Raw genomic sequence first — 21,562 nt, forward strand, 5'->3', positions numbered from 1 at the left:
GACAAATTTACATGGTAAATTAATTTGAAATTGAAACAAATTAAGAAATAAAATAAAATAAAAAGCCCATATTGCCACCTTCCTCACTTTTGCGCTTGCAAATGTTGTTATTAATTCAGAATAATTTAATTCCTGGGCAATACTATTTTTGACAGATAAAATTGCTAGATATGACAGTCTCAAGTAGCCCCTAGTCGCCTACTTGCGATCTGGAGCACCCTTCTCTTCAAGTCTTACTCCCACCAAGGTCCAGTCAAGACTAACCCATTCTTTTTGTCTTATCGGCCCTCGGGCCTTAACTCTTGGAACTGGTGGTCCATTGTCTTCAGTTCTTGGGATTGGTGGTCTCACCGTTTGCACCACCCTAGGGCTGCCCCTGGGTACATACCAACAAGAACTGGTATCATTCAGATGCAGTGACAGTGAGTGTAAAATACCAGATAAATATGATTTTGGTCCACAACCTATAGATTACAAGTCAATGGCACTGAGAAAACAGAATATACTGAAGGTTAGCATGAAGGGATGGATCCTTTCTTACTATCCTTCTGATGTATCTCTAAAAAAGCAAAGGATAGATCCTTCTATCTCCTGTGATGTATGTTTAAAAATGCAAGAGATGGAACATGTTTACATTTAGAACTTGGTATACAAATGAAGTTTGATCTGTAACACAACAAATGGAATAGGAATCAATAACTTTGAAAGGTAGGATTTCAGTACTTAAAATAGATCAGGACTTAAAATAATATTTAAAAAATACAGAGTAATTTAACACACAAATACAGTTTTAGTTTATACTGGAAAGTTAAACAAAGATTTCATTGTATATATCATAAGGCATTCTTAGAACAAAAAAGTGTCTAAACCGGGTGTGTTCAAGCATAGAAAACTGCAGGAACTACTATGTTTATTGTTCATCTAAACAGTGAAAACATGTTAGTCTTGAAAAACACATAAATTTCTTACTGTATGTAATTTTCTCAGAGAATGCAAAGCCTTAGCTACAGAGGACTACGAGATAGAAAATCCCTCAGCTTAGTTGGAAGTGCCCATAAGAAGTATGTATAATATATGATTTCATAACATAAGCTTTTCTTAATACTTAATCTCATACCCAGTGGCATCTGCAGACTATACAAAAAAGTATCATACATTTAGCAAGAAGCTTCAAACTATGATTTAACATTGAATTAGCACTCTCACAAGGCATCACTGGTTGAAATCAGGCATAGTTTTTATGAGACAGTGGACAAATATTGTTCATTAGTTTCTTTTATGTTTGCAAAATAGGCTAAAGTCATAAATTGTTTTGTTTCTTTAATAATAAATTTAAGACTCCTTTGGTGATCAGAAAAAGGGCAACCAGATGGAAAGATGAAGCATGTATGAGTATAGGCAGGGGTACTCATGTTTCATCTATTAATATTTACATTTGAACTTGAAGAAGTCTTGTAAATTCATTCTTTCTAGTGTTTAGTTAATTATAACATTGCAGAATTCTTGTAAAATTGTAAAATAAACACACACTAAAACTAATTTTATTTACAGAAAACTTTTTATTACTTTTAGTGAGACTTATAAACATTGCATTTTACTGATTATAAAATCTGTTCGAGAACACACATTAGATCAAGACAATAAATGGCACCTAAGATGAATAAAAACAGCATATTTTTTTACACAGAACAAATCCTTTATATTCCTCGTTATATATATATAATATATACATAACCACCTGCGGGTGGTCCCGTCTTCATCGTGACAAATACTGGAATTTTTGTTTCATTCATTTCATAAATATTACTTTAAAGAAGGCGAGCTACTTAGGCAATTGATGTGGACTTCAATATCACATTACAATTCTACGCAAAATGATTTGTCGTTTGATAAATAACAAGTGGATGACTGTCGATCTTAAAGACTAGGAATTTAAGGTAAATTTCTGGTTTTTAACAATGGTTCTATTGAGTGAGATGATCTGTTATTGCTTAAAGGATGATAAATACTGTTCTGGATATATCAAGAGACTGTAGAGATTACCATTTTCAATTCTAATGTGGATTGGTAGAAGTAAATTTTGATTATCTGGCTAGTTTTTGGTTTAATTAACATAGTTTGAGACATTGTAATGGTTGGATAATTTTAAATATAGCATTATTATGCCTCATTTATCTATTTGAATGACATAATTTAATTCTAGCAATTGATAATGGATGGAGTTTTGGATGGCGAATGACCCGAAATCCGAATTTCTCAGTAACTGGCTTTGGTATTGTCCAATTTTTGCTCAAAAAACTGAACAATCGGATAAATGAGTAAAAAAAATCAATAAATACTTCAATTGTTTAACATTTTCCTTTTGTAAATTGTATAATATTAATAAAAAATGGATATAAAATGACTTAAAACTGAGCAGATGACAAGAGGATTTCAGGCACTTCACCAAATTATGGAATGCTATGTTTACAAAATCAATAGAAAAGTTTATATAAGTACATAACTGTTCACTTAATATAGTTATAACTAAATTAATAGTTGATTTTAATATATATATGTATATATTAATTATTATTATTACTGTTATGGAACATATAATAACTTCTGAAAGCAATATATTATTAAAAAATAATAATTATTATTATTACAACAAACAACAAAATTTGATTTTAATTGTAACAAAGTATTAAAGATATGTTATGTAAGTTTGGTGTAAAAATTAAATATAGTTATGGTACACACAAAAAAATTTAAATGAAAAACATAGTTTTATCATTTAAAAGTACATAAAACTAGCACAAATATTGTGCTTTTACTCTTATCTTTCCGGAAACAAAGCAATGCTTTGCGTGTTTTGCTTCGTATAAAGGAGCGACGTTTCGTTCCTTTGGCGTGCGGTCTGCAATTTTCTCTTCCGTTCTTTAACTTGGAAGTTTAAATCAGAACTGGAGGCACTTCTCCGCAGATGAGGTAGACTTATACTATGAAGTGGATACATTTATGAGTTGTTAGTGGTTTAAGTCACATTGGTGTTGACACTGACTGTTTAAAAAAGAAAAAAAAAACTACATGAAACTGGAGTTAGAACACTAAGGCTAAGTAAGGCTTGCCAGATTTATACAATGTCAAAACTGGGACAGGCAACAGAAGCTCCTTCATCTCCCAAATTACAATTTAATGTACTTAAATTTCATGCAACACAAGATTCACTTATTACAACAAGAAAACAATGCAATAGTTAGCCAATGACTGACTCAAGACACATGATATCCTGTCTTTGTTCTTATTTGACAGGAGGGATGGAAGGTCGTAGGGGTGCATTGGAGTAGGAACTGACAGTAATTCAGCCATCAAGCTGGTGTTGGACGTCGAGATCAAGCCAACTTTTGTGGCTAAAGTTGCTCTTCTGTCTTTAGATTTACATAAATTTTTGGTACCTTGGGACAAAATTACAAACCAGCTGCAATACTGGACATCACCCTAAAAATGGGACTGTTCAGGTTGAACCGGGATGTCTGGCAAGCCTAAGGATAAGCCTAAGGATAACTTACCTCCTCATCGGGTTCTTCATTAAGAGAGAGGAAATTAGATGACGGTAAGTCTTGAGATAATAAACTATCACTACGTTCAGGTTTAGACAGCATACTGGATTGATCTAAATCGGTCACTCCGTCCCCCACGATGCTGGTATCCGTGCAAAAGCCGCTCTCTGCAAGCAAATGTTAATAAGTAAAAAAAAAGATCTAGATTTGTTTATGTTGCCAGATTTTAATCGACTTACCCGTCGAACATTGCGATTGTTGCGTCACGGATCTACATCCCCTGTGGGGACTGTCACTGGACTCGACTCCTAGATTGACATTAGTACATAAACTAAAAGAGGAATGACTACTTCCCGAAGACGAAGAAGAACTAATAGATATTATAGAATGTGGACGTTTGTTGCGCATTTGTTCAAACGATGACATTCCAGTACTGCCTCGATAATACGAACCTACAAAAAAATTTCTACTTTAGTTGGAGTTTTGACTCACTTTTATTAAAATTACATAATATTACACCAATAAAAGTTAAAAGATTCGAGGAAATAGAATGTCCTGATCCTCTAACAGAGGCAGAATATAGAAACACCCCTCAAGTTGCTAGATATAATGTAATAAACAGTTCACTTTTGGATGATGTTATAATAAAAACAGAAAATATCAGATAAAATATTGATAATTTAGGTATTCTTCTAACAAAAATTACAGTAAATAATTGCACAACTTACCCCTATTTAACTGATGATGAAGATTAACAAATCTATCATTTATCTGATCTTCATTTGGTCTAATATCTAAACATGGTTTTCTTCCAATGCCCATAGATGACATTTCGGCTAGGCGCATCTCTGAAAGAGTTTCATTTGTTTTTATAATATTAATACTATTTTAAAAGGAAAGAGATGATATGTTTGCTTGAGAGATCACCGAGTGATGTGTTAAAAATAGTTTCATTTAGGCATTTTCATCTTGTATATTGTATTTACCATCCTCTGGCTCTGTATTTTCACTTGATGCCTTTATTCGTGTTATTTAGAAATATTAAACCTTATAATTAATTAAAAATTAGTTCTCACCTCGATTTCTAAGCGCCTGCTTCCATAACAATTTAGATATCTCTTGCACCCAAAGATGTTTGATTTCTGCGTTTGGAGCCTGTAAGACATAAGTATCTTGCAATTTCCTCTTCCTGAACCAAATTTCAAATTTCGTAGGGCTCTCTCCGATTTGTTCCGTTAGACCTATGTCAGTTGTCTAGACAAAAAATGAAATGTTTTGAGTATTTTGCTTTATAAATTAGAAAAGAAACTTAAGCCCATTCAGCAAAGCATTAATAACGTTTGGATAACATTATGTACTTCACCAGATAAAATTACTGAACTCTGATAGTTGGTTATGTGTTCTCATCTCATCAACAGTAAAGCCACATGGAGTTTCTGTGTTTACTTCATGTGTCGAATACCTAAATAGAGGAAGGGTATGCATAGAAAGTCCTGTCAGGAGGCATTCCCACTTTGGCACATCACTCTAGTGTTGTATTGCCTTACATTCATCAATTCAATAAAAGTAACATTATGCAGACATTATGCAGAGTAGATATAGATGATATCAAACATATTAACTAATATTGTTTGTTTTGTTTTGTTTTGTTTTGTAATGGCAATGCAACACTTAGGTGATCTGCCTAGTCCCCTTCGGGAGGTCTTTTTAATAGTAATTGGCCTCTATTGAGATTTTAGAGACATGGAGATAACTTGAAAAACTCCCCGTGGCCATCCAATCCTGGCGAGGTGCAAACCCATGACCGAACTGTCAGTATTAATACTTCTTTGAGGAATCCTGTTCAAGTCTCAGTTGAATCATAACCTATCCTTTACATACAGCTATCTGTGTACATTATGAGGTTGGTCAAAGCCTCGATGGACATGTTAAAAAGACCCTATTGGTGTCTAAAAGTTAGAAAGAGATTTTTAAAAATATTCAAAATAAATTGCTGAATATATATATTAATTTTAATTTAGAATATTCTGGAAAGAAAGAATTGGCCAAGAGAGGCTCAAATCCAATTTTTTTCTCCAGAATATTCTATTAATAAATTGCAATTAATATATTTCTCATTATTAAATTTACCATGAGATGGTAATATAACTGTCTACCTGTAGCCAAATTGAGATGTATTTAATTATTTATTAGCTTAAAATAGCCTGATGGATTATCTGACAGATTGTTTGGCAAAACATTCTGATAAAGTTCATTCTATTTAAAGCAAAATTATAACATAATTGATAGCTGAAAAAATTGATATAAGTCTAAATAACATTGACTTTTTCATTATTAAAGAACTGAGTATTTAATAATAATAATAATAAATCTAATTTTATATTTCTAGGCAATAAAATTATTATATGCTGAAAAAGAGAAGAAGAACAAGACAAATTTATATTTTGTTGTTGGAAATAGATTACTTCAGTACAAGTCAACCCCCCTATAACACTGTTGATTTTTCCGTTTTATATGAATTCCATGTTGTACGAGTCACTTAGATTTTACAAATACTTGAGCCGTTCACAGCCCGGCACATGTATTTGTAAAATCTAAGTGACTCGTACAACATGGAATTCATATAAAACGGAAAAATCAACAGTGTTATAGGGGGGTTGACTTGTACTGAAGTAATCTATTTCCAACAACAAAATATAAATTTGTCTTGTTCTTCTTCTCTTTTTCAGCATATAATAATTTTATTGCCTAGAAATATAAAATTAGATTTATTATTATTATTATTAAATACTCAGTTCTTTAATAATGAAAAAGTCAATGTTATTTAGACTTATATCAATTTTTTCAGCTATCAATTATGTTATAATTTTGCTTTAAATAGAATGAACTTTATCAGAATGTTTTGCCAAACAATCTGTCAGATAATCCATCAGGCTATTTTAAGCTAATAAATAATTAAATACATCTCAATTTGGCTACAGGTAGACAGTTATATTACCATCTCATGGTAAATTTAATAATGAGAAATATATTAATTGCAATTTATTAATAGAATATTCTGGAGAAAAAAATTGGATTTGAGCCTCTCTTGGCCAATTCTTTCTTTCCAGAATATTCTAAATTAAAATTAATATATATATTCAGCAATTTATTTTGAATATTTTTAAAAATCTCTTTCTAACTTTTAGACACCAATAGGGTCTTTTTAACATGTCCATCGAGGCTTTGACCAACCTCATAATGTACACAGATAGCTGTATGTAAAGGATAGGTTATGATTCAACTGAGACTTGAACAGGATTCCTCAAAGAAGTATTAATACTGACAGTTCGGTCATGGGTTTGCACCTCGCCAGGATTGGATGGCCACGGGGAGTTTTTCAAGTTATCTCCATGTCTCTAAAATCTCAATAGAGGCCAATTACTATTAAAAAGACCTCCCGAAGGGGACTAGGCAGATCACCTAAGTGTTGCATTGCCATTACAAAACAAAACAAAACAAAACAAACAATATTAGTTAATATGTTTGATATCATCTATATCTACTCTGCATAATGTCTGCATAATGTTACTTTTATTGAATTGATGAATGTAAGGCAATACAACACTAGAGTGATGTGCCAAAGTGGGAATGCCTCCTGACAGGACTTTCTATGCATACCCTTCCTCTATTTAGGTATTCGACACATGAAGTAAACACAGAAACTCCATGTGGCTTTACTGTTGATGAGATGAGAACACATAACCAACTATCAGAGTTCAGTAATTTTATCTGGTGAAGTACATAATGTTATCCAAACGTTATTAATGCTTTGCTGAATGGGCTTAAGTTTCTTTTCTAATTTATAAAGCAAAATACTCAAAACATTTCATTTTTTGTCTAGACGACTGACATAGGTCTAACGGAACAAATCGGAGAGAGCCCTACGAAATTCGAAATTTGGTTCAGGAAGAGGAAATTGCAAGATACTTATGTCTTACAGGCTCCAAACGCAGAAATCAAACATCTTTGGGTGCAAGAGATATCTAAATTGTTATGGAAGCAGGCGCTTAGAAATCGAGGTGAGAACTAATTTTTAATTAATTATAAGGTTTAATATTTCTAAATAACACGAATAAAGGCATCAAGTGAAAATACAGAGCCAGAGGATGGTAAATACAATATACAAGATGAAAATGCCTAAATGAAACTATTTTTAACACATCACTCGGTGATCTCTCAAGCAAACATATCATCTCTTTCCTTTTAAAATAGTATTAATATTATAAAAACAAATGAAACTCTTTCAGAGATGCGCCTAGCCGAAATGTCATCTATGGGCATTGGAAGAAAACCATGTTTAGATATTAGACCAAATGAAGATCAGATAAATGATAGATTTGTTAATCTTCATCATCAGTTAAATAGGGGTAAGTTGTGCAATTATTTACTGTAATTTTTGTTAGAAGAATACCTAAATTATCAATATTTTATCTGATATTTTCTGTTTTTATTATAACATCATCCAAAAGTGAACTGTTTATTACATTATATCTAGCAACTTGAGGGGTGTTTCTATATTCTGCCTCTGTTAGAGGATCAGGACATTCTATTTCCTCGAATCTTTTAACTTTTATTGGTGTAATATTATGTAATTTTAATAAAAGTGAGTCAAAACTCCAACTAAAGTAGAAATTTTTTTGTAGGTTCGTATTATCGAGGCAGTACTGGAATGTCATCGTTTGAACAAATGCGCAACAAACGTCCACATTCTATAATATCTATTAGTTCTTCTTCGTCTTCGGGAAGTAGTCATTCCTCTTTTAGTTTATGTACTAATGTCAATCTAGGAGTCGAGTCCAGTGACAGTCCCCACAGGGGATGTAGATCCGTGACGCAACAATCGCAATGTTCGACGGGTAAGTCGATTAAAATCTGGCAACATAAACAAATCTAGATCTTTTTTTTTACTTATTAACATTTGCTTGCAGAGAGCGGCTTTTGCACGGATACCAGCATCGTGGGGGACGGAGTGACCGATTTAGATCAATCCAGTATGCTGTCTAAACCTGAACGTAGTGATAGTTTATTATCTCAAGACTTACCGTCATCTAATTTCCTCTCTCTTAATGAAGAACCCGATGAGGAGGTAAGTTATCCTTAGGCTTATCCTTAGGCTTGCCAGACATCCCGGTTCAACCTGAACAGTCCCATTTTTAGGGTGATGTCCAGTATTGCAGCTGGTTTGTAATTTATGTAAATCGAAAGACAGAAGAGCAACTTTTGCCGCGAAAGGTGGCTTGATCGTGACGTCCAGCACCAGCTTGACGGCTGAATTACTGTCAGTTCCTACTCCAATGCACCCCTACGACCTTCCATCCCTCCTGTCAAATAAGAACAAAGACAGGATATCATGTGTCTTGAGTCAGTCATTGGCTAACTATTGCATTGTTTTCTTGTTGTAATAAGTGAATCTTGTGTTGCATGAAATTTAAGTACATTAAATTGTAATTTGGGAGATGAAGGAGCTTCTGTTGCCTGTCCCAGTTTTGACATTGTATAAATCTGGCAAGCCTTACTTAGCCTTAGTGTTCTAACTCCAGTTTCATGTAGTTTTTTTTTTCTTTTTTAAACAGTCAGTGTCAACACCAATGTGACTTAAACCACTAACAACTCATAAATGTATCCACTTCATAGTATAAGTCTACCTCATCTGCGGAGAAGTGCCTCCAGTTCTGATTTAAACTTCCAAGTTAAAGAACGGAAGAGAAAATTGCAGACCGCACGCCAAAGGAACGAAACGTCGCTCCTTTATACGAAGCAAAACACGCAAAGCATTGCTTTGTTTCCGGAAAGATAAGAGTAAAAGCACAATATTTGTGCTAGTTTTATGTACTTTTAAATGATAAAACTATGTTTTTCATTTAAATTTTTTTGTGTGTACCATAACTATATTTAATTTTTACACCAAACTTACATAACATATCTTTAATACTTTGTTACAATTAAAATCAAATTTTGTTGTTTGTTGTAATAATAATAATTATTATTTTTTAATAATATATTGCTTTCAGAAGTTATTATATGTTCCATAACAGTAATAATAATAATTAATATATACATATATATATTAAAATCAACTATTAATTTAGTTATAACTATATTAAGTGAACAGTTATGTACTTATATAAACTTTTCTATTGATTTTGTAAACATAGCATTCCATAATTTGGTGAAGTGCCTGAAATCCTCTTGTCATCTGCTCAGTTTTAAGTCATTTTATATCCATTTTTTATTAATATTATACAATTTACAAAAGGAAAATGTTAAACAATTGAAGTATTTATTGATTTTTTTTACTCATTTATCCGATTGTTCAGTTTTTTGAGCAAAAATTGGACAATACCAAAGCCAGTTACTGAGAAATTCGGATTTCGGGTCATTCGCCATCCAAAACTCCATCCATTATCAATTGCTAGAATTAAATTATGTCATTCAAATAGATAAATGAGGCATAATAATGCTATATTTAAAATTATCCAACCATTACAATGTCTCAAACTATGTTAATTAAACCAAAAACTAGCCAGATAATCAAAATTTACTTCTACCAATCCACATTAGAATTGAAAATGGTAATCTCTACAGTCTCTTGATATATCCAGAACAGTATTTATCATCCTTTAAGCAATAACAGATCATCTCACTCAATAGAACCATTGTTAAAAACCAGAAATTTACCTTAAATTCCTAGTCTTTAAGATCGACAGTCATCCACTTGTTATTTATCAAACGACAAATCATTTTGCGTAGAATTGTAATGTGATATTGAAGTCCACATCAATTGCCTAAGTAGCTCGCCTTCTTTAAAGTAATATTTATGAAATGAATGAAACAAAAATTCCAGTATTTGTCACGATGAAGACGGGACCACCCGCAGGTGGTTATGTATATATTATATATATATAACGAGGAATATAAAGGATTTGTTCTGTGTAAAAAAATATGCTGTTTTTATTCATCTTAGGTGCCATTTATTGTCTTGATCTAATGTGTGTTCTCGAACAGATTTTATAATCAGTAAAATGCAATGTTTATAAGTCTCACTAAAAGTAATAAAAAGTTTTCTGTAAATAAAATTAGTTTTAGTGTGTGTTTATTTTACAATTTTACAAGAATTCTGCAATGTTATAATTAACTAAACACTAGAAAGAATGAATTTACAAGACTTCTTCAAGTTCAAATGTAAATATTAATAGATGAAACATGAGTACCCCTGCCTATACTCATACATGCTTCATCTTTCCATCTGGTTGCCCTTTTTCTGATCACCAAAGGAGTCTTAAATTTATTATTAAAGAAACAAAACAATTTATGACTTTAGCCTATTTTGCAAACATAAAAGAAACTAATGAACAATATTTGTCCACTGTCTCATAAAAACTATGCCTGATTTCAACCAGTGATGCCTTGTGAGAGTGCTAATTCAATGTTAAATCATAGTTTGAAGCTTCTTGCTAAATGTATGATACTTTTTTGTATAGTCTGCAGATGCCACTGGGTATGAGATTAAGTATTAAGAAAAGCTTATGTTATGAAATCATATATTATACATACTTCTTATGGGCACTTCCAACTAAGCTGAGGGATTTTCTATCTCGTAGTCCTCTGTAGCTAAGGCTTTGCATTCTCTGAGAAAATTACATACAGTAAGAAATTTATGTGTTTTTCAAGACTAACATGTTTTCACTGTTTAGATGAACAATAAACATAGTAGTTCCTGCAGTTTTCTATGCTTGAACACACCCGGTTTAGACACTTTTTTGTTCTAAGAATGCCTTATGATATATACAATGAAATCTTTGTTTAACTTTCCAGTATAAACTAAAACTGTATTTGTGTGTTAAATTACTCTGTATTTTTTAAATATTATTTTAAGTCCTGATCTATTTTAAGTACTGAAATCCTACCTTTCAAAGTTATTGATTCCTATTCCATTTGTTGTGTTACAGATCAAACTTCATTTGTATACCAAGTTCTAAATGTAAACATGTTCCATCTCTTGCATTTTTAAACATACATCACAGGAGATAGAAGGATCTATCCTTTGCTTTTTTAGAGATACATCAGAAGGATAGTAAGAAAGGATCCATCCCTTCATGCTAACCTTCAGTATATTCTGTTTTCTCAGTGCCATTGACTTGTAATCTATAGGTTGTGGACCAAAATCATATTTATCTGGTATTTTACACTCACTGTCACTGCATCTGAATGATACCAGTTCTTGTTGGTATGTACCCAGGGGCAGCCCTAGGGTGGTGCAAACGGTGAGACCACCAATCCCAAGAACTGAAGACAATGGACCACCAGTTCCAAGAGTTAAGGCCCGAGGGCCGATAAGACAAAAAGAATGGGTTAGTCTTGACTGGACCTTGGTGGGAGTAAGACTTGAAGAGAAGGGTGCTCCAGATCGCAAGTAGGCGACTAGGGGCTACTTGAGACTGTCATATCTAGCAATTTTATCTGTCAAAAATAGTATTGCCCAGGAATTAAATTATTCTGAATTAATAACAACATTTGCAAGCGCAAAAGTGAGGAAGGTGGCAATATGGGCTTTTTATTTTATTTTATTTCTTAATTTGTTTCAATTTCAAATTAATTTACCATGTAAATTTGTCTTTTGCGTGATGTGAGCGTTGTCTGTGCCATAGCAGTTTAAGTAAATATTGCTATCAGTTTAGTCTCTACAGGGGGGACGCCACAATGAGATTTCGCACCATCTGAAAACCTGGCTAGGGCCGCCACTGTATCTACCGAAATACAGCATATCTTGTTGGTATATGCCATAATGATGCTGGTATCGTTATGCACATACCAACAAGATATGCTGTATTTTGGTACAGTACATACAGGTACATACCAGCAAGAAGGCTTTATGCAAGTTGTATTCGATTTGTGTGTGTTTGAAATCATATGAGCACAACATTAATCAATATTTATATAAAAGATGTCATCTCGTATTAATCGACTTTTGGGCCATCCTCTTGTCACACGAATCATAATCGAAACTTTGATAAATTTTTATGGGCGTTTTATCAAAGTTCGAAGTTTATTTCTTGTTTCAATTTAGTTAAGGTAAGAATTATCTATAATAACAGTATTTAAAACCGAAACGACGTGTCACTATAACTACAATGAGACCTCGATTTAGCGTTCCGAGTAGTCCCCGTTACGTCTTGCATTAGTCTTTGGTTTCGTTTTGCACGAATTCGTGTAACACGTCAATTTTTCAGAACGTAAATACCGTATTATACCCCGTAAAACACGGTAGTTACGTTCAATTTACACTCGAAACCTTAACTATACTAATAATACTAAACAATTTTACAAGCAAATACCTTACTTACCTTAAAATTAATATAAAAGTTTATAAAGTAGCGCAATGACGAACACAAAAAACGCAACCTTCATTGTCATAACCCAAACCTGGTGTATGGCATTAACAGACGCATTAATTAACGCAACAGTAACAATAGCCATAACAAAGTTCAGGAAAACCTTCTGGAACTCCATTTCATTGTTACAGAAACAGGCAGTTAACACAAACAGAATTCTAAACAAGTGTAACTTTATACGTACGTGTTTTTCTGACTTTATCTCCTTCCAAATATTGGAAATTTTTAATTTAAATTTCCATAAAGAACGTTCATTAACGTCACTTCTATTCGGATTCATTTTGAAAAATTAAAATACACAGTTCGTTCGATAAGTTATCTACAAAAAGTGACGGTTAATTAGGTTTTTAAAAAAACACAGAGAATTGAGTCATAAGTTACGATGGTTACTGATAAATTACGCTATTTTCTCTCGCTGCCAATGAACGAAATCGATATAATAACGGTTAATTTTTACACGATTAAATTAGTAAAATGGCGGGCATATATAAACTTGTATGCCACTGTACTTAAAAATGGCGCTTATTCGTTGCATGCCGCTAAGTAAACCAATGAAATATTTCGTTTCGTACGAAACAGACACTGTCATTTGCTTGTTTACTTAGCTGCTTTCAACAGGTCGAGCCCATTGTCTTCGGGTAGGGTTTATCATTTCCCTGTCTTTTACTTGCCCCTATCACACTGTTGATTAATTCCGTTTTATATGAATTCCATGTTGTACGAGTCACTTAGATTTTACAAATACGTGTGCCGGGCTGTGAACGGCTCACGTATTTGTAAAATCTAAGTGACTCGTACAATATGGAATTCATATAAAACGGAAAAATCAACAGTGTTATAGGGGGTTCGACTGTACTTCCTTTGTTAATTAAATAAATACTTTTGTTAAATTTATTACTTTGTTTCCCATTTGTGACATGCCATAACGAGGAAAAATTAACAAAAAAGTAATAAGTAGATTTAAAATTAATAAATACAGATGTATTCTGACAGTTTATGTGTTAATTATACTTTCTATTTGCAAAATTTCCTGTCAACCTTAACACAAAATAAGAAAAAAAATGAACTTTTCAAAAATTTGCGGGATTTTCCAGGATAGTTCCCGTATTAAAAGAACAACCGGGATCTCGGGATCTCGTTTGAGAAATCCTAGTCTCATGAATGGCGCATTTGTTAATTAAAACCTGATGTAAAACACCTGCATTAATTAATACACTAGTGTTGGGTATTGCATAGAATTAATTTATTTCTACTTATTACTTATTGTGACATCATCACAATGCCAGGCAACGATTCTTAATCATATTTCTATAAAAAAAAATTACGTGACTTCCGGTCCGGATCGGAAGTTCGTATATAGTTACAGCTTATGTAGAGCGACCTCCTGTATGTACACTTAGCACCATCTGTTGAGGAATAAAACAAGTAAATATATATTCTTTTGTACCACTTAGTGATAAGTTCACTTATTTTTCCCTTGACAATTCTTGCATTTTACAATTGTCTGGAAAAATTTCTAAGTTTTCTGGCCATGGGCATGTAGATTTATCGTGTATTTTACAACTCCATTTGCCTAGAATATTAAGAGACCTCAGACTTGTGTCCTATCCATAACCTAACCCTTTCCTGTTCCACCAAATAATAATAAATTTAAAAGCACGAGATTTAGATTAAGAAGAACAGTAGCTTACTTAGATTAGGAAGAAATTCGGGCCTAAAGACTCGAAACGATTTTTTACATGTAAAATGAATAAGATACTAAGCGTGACTGTATTAAATTGTGTTTAATAATTATCCAAATATTTATTTAAATTATATTGTGATACGAAAAAGCCCTGTAAAGTTCTATAACTTAGGGCCTCCCTGAATAAAATTAAATACATTAAATGAAAATTTACAGATAAATGCAAGTACAATGCGATTGTTAAAGACTTGATTGTTCTTCAAGGTGTTCTTCACCGTTTTCTTCGTTTAATTCTTTGCTTTACGAATTAAAAAATAGAAAAATTAGCATTAAAAAAAATAATTTACTTTCTTGTCAATATTACANAAAAAAAATGTTCTTAAAGAACAGAAAACTCAAGAGCTGCTGAAAAAAGGAAGAAAATCACAAAAACAGGATCCAAAAAAGGAATAAATCTCACGAAGAAGAGAAAGAATTTCAGAGAAGAAATTTTGGAAGAAAATAATCGATAGAAAAAACTTCTGATATAGGAAAATCTGAGTGAGAGCTCTTAATAACGGATAAATATAATAAAAGTAGAAAGCCAGAATAATCGATTTGCACACGTACAAACTGCGCATACGTATCGAGTGAAATAGGGCAGTGTCCTATGTAAATCGAAGTGGAGACCTCCCACCAGCATCCCTTTTAATCATATAATAAAATATATAACTGCTTTTGAGTAAAAAAAATAAACACAGAAGGAGGAGAAGGTTGGCTACAATAAGGAGGATATATCGAGTGCGTAGGCATAAAGGACGTTAACCCTGTATCCAGGATCTATAAGAGGCCATGTTAAGTTAGCTTTTAATTATTCTACATTGATTGTTTCTGAAAAGGAAAGTCGTGTATACATTGATATAAGAGGCCTTTGATAGTCTACAGACGAATTTCAATGTCGTTACTTCGTTAATGAGCTAAACCAGATTGGAGCGTCGTTATAAACGGGATGTAAATTTCGTTTTTTTTATTATTATATATATATATATAATAGTGTACACGCAGTATTGAAGTACAGGTTTCGTGTTTGTGTAGCTTTAAACTAGCGTAGGGATGCACTTTTTATAAAGAAGGGTGCACTATTGTGAAGAGGAAACTGAGCTGCTGATCTTCTCCCTTAAAAAGCAGCCACTTTAGAAAGAAAAAAAAGGGGGGAGACTCAGAGAAAAAGTCCCTGACAATAGTAAACTTCGGGCTTCTTATATAAGAAAGTTCAAATTTGCATTTTGTTCTTGAATTACGAGCAAAATATAAAGATTTTCACGCGGAAATATTCGTTAAAACAAGCAAAAAGTGCACTGAAAAGAGGGAGAAGGTAGACGTAGTAAAGGATAATGACGTAAGAATTAATGTAATAGCCCTCCCGCCATGTTATCGAGGAGTGCTTAAAGATCTATTTTTGATGCTCAAGGGCCTACTTTTCCTTCTATTTTACAGAAAAATGGATCGAAAGATGAATGGAAATGGGTACAAAGCTTAAATCGAGAAGGTAGTAAATACTGTATAAAGGAAACAGCAGGCTCCAGTATACGAGGGAAAAAAGGGGGCAATATTGAACGAGAAGTTGGGCAATAAATTTGAAAAATGAACAATTAAATCTCGAAATAGAAATTAAACTAAGCATTGGGAGCTATTAAAAAGTGCGTTTTGCTTATTCTTACCAGATGCGATCGTTTGTCAAAGTACAAAGTTCAATGCTACTATAAAGTAAACAGATGTTAAGCTGTGTGAAGTGCAATATAAAGGATATCGCGACATCGAACTCGACAAAGTGTCGTTTTTTTACGAAATATTTTACTAAATTTCAAGAATTCACTTCATTCGCAAGCTTATATGATAATAAATTCGTGTGACCATTCTGTTTGCCGCTCGAACCAGAAAGAGCCGGTAAAAAATGGATAATTTTAGATAATTTTTAAAAAATTTATTTATTTAGTGACTCATTATGATGCCCGTGTAACTGTTTTATTTAGAATTTCATTCTATTTTTGAGAATTAAAAACGGGACAAATCCGGAACGTGTAAATTCACCCTAAAATCTGTCTTATCCATTTAAAATCATAGAGAAAATATTAATAAGTGTGGGGAAAATATAGGGAAATATTGATAAATACAGGAAAAAATATAGGGAAATATTGATAAATGCAGGGAAAATATAGGGAAATATTGATAAATGCATGGAAAAATATTGATAAATGCTGGGGAAAATATAGGGAAATATTGTTAAAGGGAAAAATATAGGGAAATATTGATAAATGCATGGAAAAATATTGATAAATGCTGGGGGAAATATAGGGAAATATTGTTANCTTTATCAGAATGTTTTGCCAAACAATCTGTCAGATTATCCATCAGGCTATTTTAAGCTAATAAATAATTAAATACATCTCAATTTGGCTACAGGTACTCAGTTCTTTAATAATGAAAAAGGCAATTTTATTTAGATCTATATAAATTTTTTCAGCTATCAATTATGTTATAATTTTGCTTTAAATAGAATGAACTTTATCAGAATGTTTTGCCAAACAATCTGTCAGATAATCCATCAGGCTATTTTAAGCTAATAAATAATTAAATACATCTCAATTTGGCTACAGGTAGACAGTTATATTACCATCTCATGGTAAATTTAATAATTAGAAATATAAATTGCTGAACTCATCCAAAAAACATAAACCATAATTTGGCTCCTATGTTTATGAAACCATGTCATATTTATTGATAAAAAATTTAATTTAGATGGTCCACATACTGTAAGTTTTCCCAACTGCATAAAATAATGTTAATCCAAGTGCTATCCTTATTGAAATACTTAGTCCAGATGAGTCACGACATCAGTCACATTCACTTTGGAGCACTAGAGTAACTTAGAATGTTCTACTTGCCATAAACCACACCGAAATTAAATCTGGATCCTCCTGGGTAAACTCTGCTCTCTTAAGATGATGCCAACCTGAACTGTTTACCACTTTTAGAGTTGCCAAAATGAATGGCTTAGGATGCACTGATGTTCCAATCTGAATGCAACTGTTAGGACATCAAAAAAGTTTTCTACCAAGCAACAATTACTTAAAATAATGTAAATCTGCTTTTTTTTTTCATCTGTTGTTGCATCTGTAAACACTAAGCAGACCTTCAACAGAATCATTGAGTTTAGCTAGATTAACAATAAAGCGATGAGTGAGGCAATTAGATAACTTCTTCGAGTGGCAAAATAAGTGGTCAAAAATGTTCAAATGAGAAGAATAACTAAATACAGTAGTCTACATTAAAGTTATTTATAAATAGTTCATAAAAGAGTTCATAAAAGAGTGCCAGCAGTTGAAGTGCTGGCACTCTTGTATAAACTATTGGCCACATTCTAGAAGCAGGAGTAGCAAAAATTGATTTTGCTTCAGTTGCAAGACTATCAAGCTGATAAGCTATATCTAAGTCCTTCCTTTTCATTTCTCAATTCTTTTTTCCTTTTACACCCTAAAAAGACTTTTATTCATATCCATCATGGATTCAGCTTGGCACTCAAATCACATGGCGAGAGATGTTATTGATGGTATCAGGGGTTAAACCACTCCGAAAATTGCTCCAGACTTAAATCCGAGGCTTGACCATCTAAGTATCATCATCATCAGTGAAACATTACTAATTATTTGACCCAAATTCAAACCCATGAGCCATTAAACATATGTTTTAGCCATCTTACCTGTTCAGTTATCAAATATCATTCTAACAGAATCAAAACTAGGTTAATGTAAATCTCCTTATCTACGAGTAATATCAATAAAGTAATTAATTTTGCTTACCTTAATGCTATGTTTATACTGGTAGACATCGAATCCCTTTCTTTCGGGATCTCTCCTGGCTTTACTGAATAAAATTAAGTCTTCGAATAAAAAAAGATGACGGAAGGACTTTTTCGATCTACCCTGCCATACTAAAAATTCTTCCTGTCGTAGAAGTCTTCCTTGTTCTTTCACATTAACCTAATAAATTCAATTTACCAATATATGTTAACGATACTTTTAATAGTAGAGTCACTTAAGTATTTATAGTTTAGTTACTAACGTCGCATTCTCTCAACGCATCCATGGCGAGTAGGTCATTTCCGTGTCTTAATTGAAAACGAACCATTTCTTCCGCAGCCTAAACAATGAGACATAGAGAAGTAAGTGATGCATGAATAACAAATGAATTTATTGTCTATCTCTGTAAAAAAATTGTAACAATGTCTGAGATGTAAAACTGTCTCTGAATTAAAATTAAGATTCCCTGAGAGAAACTATCAGAAAATTTCAAAGCTAAGGATAGATTTAAATCATTTATTCTATTGTATGGTATCTAAGAGGTGTGAAATGAACTATTCTTTATCAACAGCTGTAAGATTCCATCAACGGAGTCATTGTACTCATGATATTGACCCTGTGAAATTCGATCCAGTTTCTTTGATAAGCAGCTATTACAAATAATAAAAACATAATTAAAGAAATTTAGGTAATCTAATGAGTATCTAAAGTATATTTCCATGATTTGCATAAAAGACAGCAGCTTCTTAAACATGTATACTAGTATCTGTTGAGATAATTTCATGCGCAACCTTTAAAGCTGCATAAACTGATGATCACATTACACTATATCTGGATATAGACTTTACATTCTTTCATAGAAAATAATTAGATTATACAATGTTCTTATACCACACTAATTAATGTCATTGTGCAGTACTGGATGGTAAAAAATAATAAAGTGAAGCAAGCTTTGTGATTGCCATCCCCTTATACAGTATGTGAAATTAATAATGGGAATAACAATTTAGTGTTGCACTTTCACCTTTATAATTTACAACCTCTTGCAGCTTTGAAACCTCACAAATCTGACAGATTACCAGGCATTTATAACATCCCTATTAGAGACAACAGGTGTCATAGGGAAATGGTTTATGTTGGCTCCACTAAACGTTCAATGGGGGTCTGATTACGAGAACATAAATCGGACATACAGCGCAGTAGAAGTACGACTGTTGTCTCCACTTATGTGACGGACCCAAATAAAATATTCTACAGTTCATTAAGAAAAATGGCCCTGTCATTGTATTCAATTACTCAATAATATGTTTTTTAATTTATTGTTTTATCCAAACTGGTCAATAATTGAATCTATAAATTGCTTTCTATTAAATAAAATTCATTATAAATTATAGAAATTTCTAATTTAAGACATTTTTTGGCAAATTTATAACTAATATTAGTTCTTAGAAACATGTAATTGCTGTAGATTTGCTGTATTCTAATGATTTTAAGCATTTTAAATGAAATTCTGAAGAGAATTCTTGAAAATGTAGCTGTTACATTAAGTTATGAAGGTACAGTTATATTATTTTAATGGTATATTAATTAAATAATCATTGTATAATGCTTCAAAATAATGTTTTAATATACCTTACTTAAAACTTACCTTAAGATCATGGTGATCGGAATCTCTTTCCGGGCATTCTTTCAACAACTGCTTAAGAAGAAGAGCATATTTTCCCATTCTTTGTACGGGTTTCAACAGATAACTGGCTAAATCCATTTTGTCGCTAAGTTCAAGTTGCTTTTCCTAAATAATTAGAAGTTGTGTTATTACAATATACGCCACTTTACAAAGATTATAAATGAAATTCCGCACGCTTACCCTGAAAAATGTTGTGCCGTATTCCATCATCAGTCCATCTGACTTTGGTTTGTTTTTATTGTAAAGAGCATATAAATAAAATTGCGATTCCTGTAAAGGCAAACTAATTTTAATCCTTTTTTTTATTACACTATTTTATATACAATAAAATGAATTGCCTTGTTTATATTTTCTAAGAAAATACTATTTTCAAAATAGAATTTCCTGTTTAGTCTGAGGTCATGTATTATTCATCGCTACCTCTTTATAATCTGATATTTGCTCCTTCAAGGACACTTTATGTAACGCGACACTCTAAACTATTGATTGCGTAAGCTTAAAACTTAAGAAAATCATTAAAGTATAATTTAATAAATGTTCCAAGAAAGCAATTTCTAAATTTAGAAATCTTCTTTTTATACAACACTTTAGTTCATTTTGTATTTAGAAGTTGCTTTTAGAGTAAGTTTGTGGATTTAAAAACATAATTACAATTAAATTCCTAGTGAATTTATATGCAAATTCATTCAAGTTTACAACTTCATGTATTGTCATTGCAGGGGTGATGATAAGTGCACAGGTCGCACCTAGCATCATCCCTGTACTGACCCTGCTACACCCAAGACTGCTACATGCACAGGTGAATCTAGCAGTACCCCTGCATAAACCCTTTCTCGAATTTAGCCATACAGGGGTACCCTTAGTTGCTGGCACCCGAATGCTTTCATTACCATACTTCAGTGTTACAGTGTTTAAGCATTTAATTATAATTATAAATGCCTATTTATTAAGAAAACAGCACACTTACATATTTTAAGAAGCATTGTCCAACAGTAAATGGATGGCTTTCACAAGTCTCTATTTCCTGGAGGAAGTATTGTCTGTGAAATTCATAGATTTTCTCTATGTTGCCAAATATACCGTTCCTTTGACCTCTAAGAGCTTGAGGAATATCTTCTCGCAGAAGTTCCGGAACATAATTCTGAAAAAAACATAGTAAATATTTCACTAAATGGACTTAAATATGTTTATATATCGCACTCATCGAGCCCATTAAGAATTATTAATCCTTGTTTATATTTTTCTCTTTTCGCTTACAGTGAAAAGTCTTTATCTCATATAGATTATCACTTAATGATACCTGATAAAATTATATTTTTCTCTCAATAGCTTTATTTATTTTAAAGGAAACTGCTCCATTAACTCATTTGTAGATC

At 32.4% G+C, this 21,562-nt stretch overlaps 1 protein-coding gene across 1 annotated transcript in view; it reads right to left on the bottom strand.

Annotated features, from left to right (window-relative positions):
• Positions 1–1,792: 1,792 nt before the first annotated feature.
• Positions 1,793–21,562, bottom strand: part of LOC111635587 — a 55,275-nt gene continuing 35,505 nt past the window's right edge. Inside the window, 10 exon segments of the mRNA XM_023380589.1 lie at positions 1,793–3,042; positions 3,552–3,709; positions 3,782–3,994; positions 4,271–4,390; positions 4,619–4,796; positions 18,500–18,679; positions 18,762–18,839; positions 20,148–20,291; positions 20,367–20,456; positions 21,154–21,327. Coding sequence (XP_023236357.1) covers positions 3,022–3,042; positions 3,552–3,709; positions 3,782–3,994; positions 4,271–4,390; positions 4,619–4,796; positions 18,500–18,679; positions 18,762–18,839; positions 20,148–20,291; positions 20,367–20,456; positions 21,154–21,327 — 1,356 coding nt within the window. The 3' untranslated portion in view covers positions 1,793–3,021.

Source organism: Centruroides sculpturatus, unplaced genomic scaffold (assembly GCF_000671375.1).
Source record: "Centruroides sculpturatus isolate CEXI.00-Female unplaced genomic scaffold, Cexi_2.0 scaffold872, whole genome shotgun sequence".
In the NCBI taxonomy this organism is placed as follows: domain Eukaryota; kingdom Metazoa; phylum Arthropoda; class Arachnida; order Scorpiones; family Buthidae; genus Centruroides; species Centruroides sculpturatus.